The 9,847-nt window shown below is 44.6% G+C and overlaps 1 protein-coding gene and 1 pseudogene across 1 annotated transcript; both read right to left on the minus strand.

Annotated features, from left to right (window-relative positions):
• LOC129832516 (olfactory receptor 16-like) overlaps positions 1 to 8,094 on the minus strand; it is a 29,475-nt pseudogene extending 21,381 nt beyond the window's left edge.
• A 582-nt stretch (positions 8,095 to 8,676) lies between these two features.
• LOC129832553 (olfactory receptor 52E4-like) lies at positions 8,677 to 9,614 on the minus strand. The gene has a single exon (XM_055896697.1). It carries the CDS (start codon positions 9,610 to 9,612, stop codon positions 8,677 to 8,679), a length of 936 nt encoding a protein of 311 aa, XP_055752672.1. The 5' UTR covers positions 9,613 to 9,614.
• Between the last annotated feature and the right edge of the window lie 233 nt (positions 9,615 to 9,847).

The raw sequence follows: 9,847 nt of genomic DNA on the forward strand, positions 1-9,847 counted from the left end.
CAAGCAAAAATATTTGTATATATTACAATGTATTCTGAATTATTTTTCAAAAATCTAATAATATACACTACCGTTCAAACTACCTTGTTTTTGAAAGAAATGCACATTTTTTGTCCATTAAAATAACATCAAATTGATCAGAAATACAGGGTAGACATTGTTAATGTTGTAAATGACTACTGTAGCTGGAAATGGCAGATTATTTATGGAATATCTACATAGGCGTGCAGAGTCCCATTATCAGCAACCATCACTCCTGTTGTAACGGGTGACGCTCTCCTCATCCTCGGAAGAGGTGAGGAGAGAAGGATCTTCAGACCAAAACGCAGGCTCAGGGAAATAAGCCATCTTTATTATAAATTACGATGGCACACGAAACGAAACAAAACACTTTCCAAACTACAAAATAACAAAACGACGTTGACGAGACCTGAACATAAACTTACATAACTAAACATAAACTTACGTACAGGTAACAGACGACATCGAAACGAAAACGAAACAAACAAACGCTACAGTCCTATGTGGTACGAACATAACATACGGACACAGGAGACAATCACCCACAAACAAACAGTGAGAATGCCCTACCTAAATATGACTCTTAATTAGAGGCAAACGCAAACCACCTGCCTCTAATCAAGAGCCATACCAGGCAAACCAAAACCAACATAGAAACAGATAACATAGAATGCCCACCCAACCTCACGTCCTGACCAACTAACACACAAAAACTAACATAAATAGGTCAGGAACGTGACAGTACCCCCCCCACAAGGTGCGAACTCCGCACGCACCAGCACAAAGTCTAGGGGAGGGTCTGGGTGGGCATCTAACCACGGTGGTGGTTCAGGCTCGGGGCGCAGTTCCCACCCCACCATAATCCATCCTAACTTCCTCCCTCCAAGAATGTCCACCCTCTTTTGACCCCCACAAAATTCCCTTAACAACATATCTAATAGGGACAACACCGGGACAGAGAGATAAATCAAGAAAGAGGGATAGATAAGAATATAGAGATAGATGAAGATAGAGAGGGAGATTAGGATAGAGGGGCAACTCCGGACTGAAAGGCAGCTCCGGACAGAGAGACAGCTCTGGACTGATGGGCAGTTCTGGGTATCCAGCCTTTTCAGGCTGAAGGACAGCTCATGGCTGACTGACGAATCTCGATGCTCATGGCTGGCTGACGGCTCTCGACGCTCATGGCAGGCTGACGGCTCTCGACGCTCATGGCAGGCTGACGGCTCTCGACGCTCATGGCAGGCTGACGGCTCTCGACGCTCATGGCAGGCTGACGGCTCTCGACGCTCATGGCAGGCTGACGGCTCTCGACGCTCATGGCAGTCTGACGGCTCTCGACGCTCATGGCGCTCTGACGGCTCTGGCTGCTCATGGCGCTCTGACGGCTCTGGCTGCTCATGGCGCTCTGACGGCTCTGGCTGCTCATGGCGCTCTGACGGCTCTGGCTGCTCATGGCGCTCTGACGGCTCTGGCTGCTCATGGCTCGCTGGCGGCTCTGGCAGATCCTGTCTGGTTGGCGGCTCTGGCAGATCCTGTCTGGTTGGCGGCTCTGGCAGATCCTGTCTGGTTGGCGGCTCTGGCAGATCCTGTCTGGCTGACGGCTCTAGCGGCTCCTGTCTGGCTGATGGCTCTAGCGGCTCCTGTCTGGCTGACGGCTCTGTAGGCTCATGGCAGACGGGCGGCTTTGCAGGCTCATGGCAGACGGGCGGCTTTGCAGGCTCCTGGAAGACGGATGGCTCAGACGGCGCTGGGGAGACGGATGGCTCAGATGGCGCTGGGGAGACGGATGGCTCTGGCCGGATATGGCGCACTGTAGACCTGGTGCGTGGTGCCAGAACTGGAGGCACCGTGCTAATGACAAGCACCTTCCTACTAGTGCGGGGAGCAGGGACAGGGCACACTGTATTCTCAAAGCCTACTCTATCCCTGATGCGTGGTACCGGTACTGGTGACGCCGGGCTGAGGACAAGCACATCAGGATTAGTAGGGGGAGAATATACAGTGTGTACAGGGCTCTGGAGACGCACTGGTAGCTTAGTGCGTGGGGCCGGAACTGGAGGCACCGGGCTAGATACACGCACTACAGGGAGAGTGCGTGGAGGAGGAACAGGGCTCAGGATACGCACTGGTAGCCTAGTGCGTAGTGTATACACTGTAGGTACTAGGCTGGGGCGGGGAGGTGGTGCCGGAAATACCGGACCGTGGAGGCGTACTGGCACTCTTGAGCATTGAGCTTGCCCAACCTTACCTGGTTGAATACTCCCGGTTGCCCGACCAGTGCGGGGAGGTGGAATAACCCGCACCGGCCTATGTAGGCGAACCGGGGAAACCATGCGTAAGGCAGGTGCCATGTATGCCGGCCCGAGGAGACGCACTGGAGACCAGACGCGTTGAGCCGGCCTCATGACACCTGGCTCAATACTCAATCTAGCCCTACCAGTGCGGGGAGGTGGAATAACCCGCACTGGGCTATGCACTCGTACAGGAGACACCGTGCGCTCTACTGCGTAACACGGCGCCTGCCCGTACTCCCGCTCTCCACGGTAAGCCTGGGAAGTGGGCGCAGGTCTCCTACCTGCCCTTGGCCCACTATCTCCTAGCCCCCCCCCAAGAAATTTTTGGGAATTACTTACGGGCTTTTTCGGCTTCCGTGCCAGACGCGTTCCCTCATAGCTCCGGTTCCTCTCCCAGGTAGCCTCTGCTCTCTCAATGCCTCCACCTGTTCCCATGGGAGGCGATCCCTCCCAGCCAGGATCTCCTCCCAAGTGTAGCAACCCTTTCCATCCAAAACATCGTCCCATGTCCATTGCTCCTTTCTCTCCTGTCCCTTACTCCGTTTCGTTTTCCCTTGCCGCTTGGTCTTAGCTTGGTGGGTGATTCTGTAACGGGTGACGCTCTCCTCATCCTCGGAAGAGGTGAGGAGAGAAGGATCTTCAGACCAAAACGCAGGCTCAGGGAAATAAGCCATCTTTATTATAAATTACGATGGCACACGAAACGAAACAAAACACTTTCCAAACTACAAAATAACAAAACGACGTTGACGAGACCTGAACATAAACTTACATAACTAAACATAAACTTACGTACAGGTAACAGACGACATCGAAACGAAAACGAAACAAACAAACGCTACAGTCCTATGTGGTACGAACATAACATACGGACACAGGAGACAATCACCCACAAACAAACAGTGAGAATGCCCTACCTAAATATGACTCTTAATTAGAGGCAAACGCAAACCACCTGCCTCTAATCAAGAGCCATACCAGGCAAACCAAAACCAACATAGAAACAGATAACATAGAATGCCCACCCAACCTCACGTCCTGACCAACTAACACACAAAAACTAACATAAATAGGTCAGGAACGTGACACCTGTGTTTCAATGGCACGTTGTGTTAGCTAATCTAAGTTCATCCTTTTAAAAGGCTAATTGATCATTAGAAAACCCTTTTGCATTTATGTTAGCACAGCTGAAAACTGTTGTGCTGATTAAAGAAGCAACAAAACTGTCCTTCTTTAGACTAGTTGAGTATCTGGAGCATCAGCATTTGTGGTTTCGATTACAGGCTCAAAATGGCCAGAATCAAATAACTTTCTTCTGAAACTCGTCAGTCTATTCTTGTTCTGAGAAATGAAAGCTATTCCATGCGAGAAATTGCCAAGAAACTGAAGATCTCGTACAACACGGTGTACTACTACTCCATTCACAGAAAAGCGCAAATTGGCTCTAACCAGAATAGAAAGAGTAGTGGGAGGCCCCGGTGCACAGCTGAACATGAGAACAAGTACATTAGAGTGTCTAGTTTGAGAAACAAACGCCTCACAAATCCTCAACTGGCAGCTTCATTAAATAGTACCCGCAAAACACCAGTCTCATCGTCAACAGTGAAGAGGCGACTCCGCGATACTGGCCTTCGAGGCAGAGTTCCTCTGTCCAGTGTCTGTGTTCTTTTGCCTATCTTAATCTTTTCTTGATATTGGCCAGTCTGAGAGATGGCTTTTTCTTTGCAAATCTGCCTAAAAGGCCAGCATCATTATTTTTACTATATTCTACATTGTAGAATAACAGTGAAGACATCAAAACTATGAAATAACATGTATGGAATCATGTAGTAACTAACCCAAAAAGTGTTTAACAAATCAAAATATATTATATATTTGAGATTCTTCAAAGTAGCCACCCTTTGCCTTGATGACAGCTTTGCACACTCTTGGCATTCTCTCAACCAGCTTCATGAGGAATGCTTTTCCAACAAACTTGAAGGAGTTCCCACATATGCTTTTCTTTCACTCTGCAGGCCAAATCATCCCAAACCATCTCAATTGTGTTGAGGTCGGGTGATTTGCACAGACCTCAGAAAAAATTGTAGACCTCCACAAGTCTGGTTCATCCTTAGGAGCAATTTACAAACGCCTGAAGGTACCATGTTCATCTGTAAAAACAACAGTATGCAAGTATAAACACCATGGGATCACGAAGCCGTCATACCGCTCAGGAAGGAGACGCGTTCTGTCTCCTAGAGATGAACGGACTTTGGTGCGAAAAGTGCAAATCAATCCCAGAACAACAGCAAAGGACCTTGTAAAGATGCTGGAGGAAACAGGTACAAAAGTATCTATATCCACAGTAAAACGAGTCTTATATCGACATAACCTGTATTGCCGCTCAGCAAGGAAGAAGCTACTGCTCCAAAACCGCCATAAAAAGTCAGACTACGGTTTGCAACTGCACATGAGGACACAGATCATACTTTTTGGAGAAATTTCCTCTGGTCTGATGAAACAAAAGTAGAACTGTTTGGCCATAATGACCATCATTATGTTTGGAGGAAAAAGGGGGAGCTTACAAGCCGAAGAACACCATCCCAACCGTGATGCACGGGGGTGACAGCATCATGTTGTGCGGGTGCTTTGCTGCAATAGGGACTAGAGCACTTCACAAAATAGATGGCATGATGTGGATAGAACATTATGTGGATATATTGAAGCAACATCTCAAGACATCAGTCAGGAAGTTAAAGCTTGGTCGCGAATTGGTCCTCCAAATGAACAATGACCCCAAGCACACTTCCAAAGTTGTGGCAAAATGGATTAAGGACAACAAAGTCAAGGTATTGGAATGGCCATCACAAAGCCCTGACCTCAATCCTATAGAAAATTTGTGGGCAGAACTGAAAAAGTGTGTGCGAGCAAGGAGGCCTACAAACCTGACTCAGTTACACCAGCTCTGTCAGGAGGAATGGGCCAAAGTTCACCCAACATATTGTGGGAAGCTTGTGGAAGGCTTCCCGAAACATTTGAACAAAGTTAAAGACCCACTGGGAATTTGATGAACGAAATAACATTTCACATTCTTAAAATAAAGTGATGATCCTAACTGATCTAAGACAGGGAAAATATTTACTAGGATTAAATGTCAGGAATTGTGAAAAACTATTTAGCTAAGGTGTATGTAAACTTCCGACTTCATCTGTAACTGCCTGTAGCTCAGGACCTGAAGCAAGGATATGCATATTCTTAATACCATTTGAAAGGAAACACTTTGATTGTGGAAATGTGAAATGAATGTAGGAGAATACAACACATTAGATCTGGTGAAAGATAATTCAAAGAAAAAAACATTATTTTTTGTACCATCGTCTTTGATATGCAAGAGAAAGGCCATAATGTATTATTCTAGCCCAGGGGCAATTTAGATTTTGGCCACTAGATGGCAGCAGTGTATATGCAACGTTTTATACTGATCCAATGACCCATTGTATTTCTGTTCAAGATGTTGAATCAAGACTGCCCAAAAGTTCCCAAAAATCTTGTTGCAACCCCTAGTACTAGCCTGTTCAACCTCTCTTTCATATCGTCTGAGATTCCCATAGATTGGAAGGGGGGAGACATTCTAGACCCAATCTGCTACAGACCTATATATATTCTACCCTGCCTTTCTAAGGTCTTCGAAAGCCAAGTTAACAAACAGAATACCGACCATTTCGAATCCCACCGTACCTTCTCCACTATGCAATCTGGTTTCAGAGCTGGTCATGGGTGCACCTCAGCAACGCTCAAGGTCCTAAACGATATCATAACTGCCATCGATAAGAGACATTACTGTGCAGCCATATTCATCGACCTGGCTAAGGCTTTCAACTCTGTTAATCACAGCATTCTTATTGGCAGACTCAACAGCCTTGGTTTCTCGAATGATTACCTCGCCTGGATCACCAACTACTTCTCTGATAGAGTTCAGTGTGTCAAATCGGAGGGCATGTTGTCCGGACCTCTGGCAGTCTCTATGGGGGTGCCATAGGGTTAAATTCTCGGGCAGACTCTTTTCTCTGTATACATCAATGATTCTGTATACCTCTGGCCCTTCTTTGGACACTGTGTTAACTAACCTCCAGACGAGCTTCAATGCCATACAACTCTCCTTCCGTGGCCTCCAACTGCTCTTAAATGCAAGTAAAACTAAATGCATGCTTTTCAACCGATCTCTGCCCGCACCTGCCCGCCCGTCCAGCATCACTACTCTGGACGGTTCTGACTTAGAATATGTGGACAACTACAAATACCTAGGTGTCTGGTTAGACTGTAAACTCTCCTTCCAGACTCACATTAAATATCTCCAATCCAAAATTAAATCTAGAATCGGCTTCCTATTTTGCAACAAAGCATCCTTCACTCATGCTGCCAAACATACCCTTGTAAAACTGACTATCCTACCAATCCTCGACTTCGGCGATGTCATCTACAAAATAGCTTCCAACACTCTACTTAACAAATTGGATGCAGTCTATCACAGTGCCATCCGTTTTGACACCAAAGCCCCATATACTCGATATACTGTTTGTTTATTCCATGTGTAACATTGTGTTGTTGTATGTGTCGAACTGCTTTGCTTTATCTTGGCCAGGTCGCAGTTGCAAATGAGAGCTTGTTCTCATCTAGCCTACCTGGTTAAATAAAGGTGATATATTTTTTATTTTTTTATTAAAAAAATGTGCCTAATTGGTTAATTAATAACTTTTCAAGTTCATAACTGTGCACTCTCCTCAAACAATAGCATGGTCATCTTTTACTATAGTTTTCATTTTTTATTTGTTTTTAATGTAACCTTTATTTAACTTGGCAAGTCAGTAAGAACAAATTCTTATTTACAATGATGACTTACCCCGGCCAAACCTGAACGACGCTGGGCCAATTGTGCGCCGCCCTATGGGACTCCCAATCACGGCCGGATGTGATGCAGCCTGGATAGCTACTGTATATTGGACAGTGCAGTTAGATTAACAAGAATTTAAGCTTTCTGCCAATATCAGATATGTCTATGCCCTGGGAAGTGTTCTTGTTACTTACAACCTCATGCTAATCGCATTAGCCTATGTTAGCTCAACTGTCCCGTGGGGGACCCACAAATACTGGGAGGCTAAACACTATTTTTGCACACAGAGGGAGTGGATGCAACTTATTATGTGACTTGTTAAGCTAATATTTACTCCTAAACTTATTTAGGCTTGCCATAACAAAGGGGTTGAATACTTATTGACTCAAGACAATTCAGCTTTTATTTTTTAATTAATATGTAAAGATTTCTAAAAACATAATTCCTGTTTGACATTATGGGGTATTGTGTGTAGGCCAGTGACACCAAATCTCAATTGAATCAATTTTAAATTCATGCTTTAACACAACAACATGTGGAAGTACTGTGTGAGTACTTTCTGAATGCACTGTATATTAAAAGTAGAAAGTATGTAAACATTATTACATTATTTAATGACTACTGTATGTACATAGGGCAGCAGTCTCTAAGGTGCAGGGTAGAGTACCTGTTGGTAGCCGATAAGTGACAGTGTCTAAGGTTCAGGACAGGGTACCGGGCGGAGGCCGGCTAGAGATGGAAGCTCTTTATCAGTCTCTCTGTTCCAGGTTGGCTCTATAGAGGGAATCCGTTACAGGTGAGTGGAATTTCTGACCATCAGTGACAATCTCTCAATTCACCTGAAAACCAGCAGTATTGCAGACCTTCAGGCTTGGATTTGAGCATCCCTGCAACGTCCCTCTGCATTTTCAGCTAACAGACACTAGAGGTCTCAATTGAGATACCATTTTGACTGGCAACAAGGTAACGACTAAGCACAGACAGGAAAGCCTGATTAAGAACGTGTGCTCATCGTCACCTTTACAGTTCCCCTCATTCATACCTCATATCTTACCGAACATAACCTTTAAAGGGTAATAAAACAATTATTTAAACTTCATATTCATCCTCTCCATCACCACCCCAACATCAAAATATGTGAAAATGGCAAAACATAACCTTTAGAGGGAAATATTGCAATTGCTGCCACAACTATTTCTGCTCATTGCCTGCACATAATTGGTTCAAATCACATGATACACAGCAGATGATGTCCTCAGAAACACTAATCTTCCTCTATCTTTTTGACTACAAGACATAGAAGCGCTCCATTTTCACATAGTGTATGTTGATGTTGGGCTGGTGCTAGAGATGATGAATATGATAGAAAGGTACCTTGAACACAGCTTTTAAGACTGGGATGTGTTGAAATACGAACCATTTTGTTTTGGGTGTTTTAGGACCACAATAATCAAGCCTGTCGAGTTGATTTACAAAGGAAAATCTGTATTATGAGTGTGTAACTTTCCGACAGAGTATTTGCATAATTTTCTGCCTCAATGACTTTGTTTGCAAGCCGTAGATAATTGGATTTAAATGAGCAGGGACAACATGAAATAGAACAGAAGCCAGTTTTCTCAGATACGGATAGTCTGGAAAGCGATGCAGTATGATGGTTAGAAACCCACTCCAGAGCATAATGAGATACACCACCAGGTGGCTTGCACAGGTCTGCAACGCTCTGTTGTTCAGCTCCTTGCTTTTCTTGGTCCAGCAAATCACAGCAATCCTGATATAAGTGACAGCTATGCTTCCCATTGAAGAAGTAAAGAGCAGAACTGTGAAAAAAAGTCCATAAATGTTGTTGATTGAAACGTTCTCACAGGATAGCTTGAACAATGACGCATTGTCACAATAAACATTTAGAATGATTGACCTGCAGCGGGAAAGCCTTATGGTGAGACCCAGTAGGACAGACACTAACACAAGGGAAGCCCCCCAAGCAGACACAGACAGCATAACTAGAGTTTTGGTTGTCATTATTGATGTGTACCTTAACGGGTAACATATGGCCACATATCTGTCAAAGGCCATAATGATCAGTATCATATGTGAGGCTGATCCAAACGTGTGACTGAAAAAGGCCTGAGTAACACATTGGCTGTACGTGATAAACCTCTCAGTTGAAACAATATCAGCCATGAGGCGAGGCAACAAGACAGTGTTACCAATCAGATCATTTACAGACAGGTTACAGAAGAGGATGTACATTGGTTGGTGCAAATTTCTTTCCTTGATGATGACTATCAGGACACCAATGTTAGACACAAGGAGGGAGAGATAAACAAACAGTATGGAGAAAAACATGGGATACATGAATGTCTGTGAGAATTCAAAACCCTGGATTTGAAGGATATGGCTTGGAAATGACATGTTGTTGTCCATCCTTATAGCAATGCAGGGCGAACCTGAAAAAAGAAGACATACAAATATAGATAAAAATGATTATTATAGGCAGCAATTGTAAATACAACTTTTAGCACATGCTATTTGTATCTTCTTTTGTGAATGCTGCTAGTCATTTTGAATACCTCAATAAACACATTTGGCAGAGTGAGTAAGAATATCACTGCTGCAATCAGTCAAGAGGACTGTAGAAAGGTAGTCCTCTAAAGCCATA

The sequence above is a fragment of the Salvelinus fontinalis genome, chromosome 33 (assembly GCF_029448725.1).
Source record: "Salvelinus fontinalis isolate EN_2023a chromosome 33, ASM2944872v1, whole genome shotgun sequence".
In the NCBI taxonomy this organism is placed as follows: Eukaryota; Metazoa; Chordata; class Actinopteri; order Salmoniformes; family Salmonidae; genus Salvelinus; species Salvelinus fontinalis.

What these genes read in the sequence shown, in the direction of transcription:
- LOC129832553 (XM_055896697.1), bottom strand. Translation starts at nt 9,612, where the DNA reads ATGGACAACAACATGTCATTTCCAAGCCATATCCTTCAAATCCAGGGT.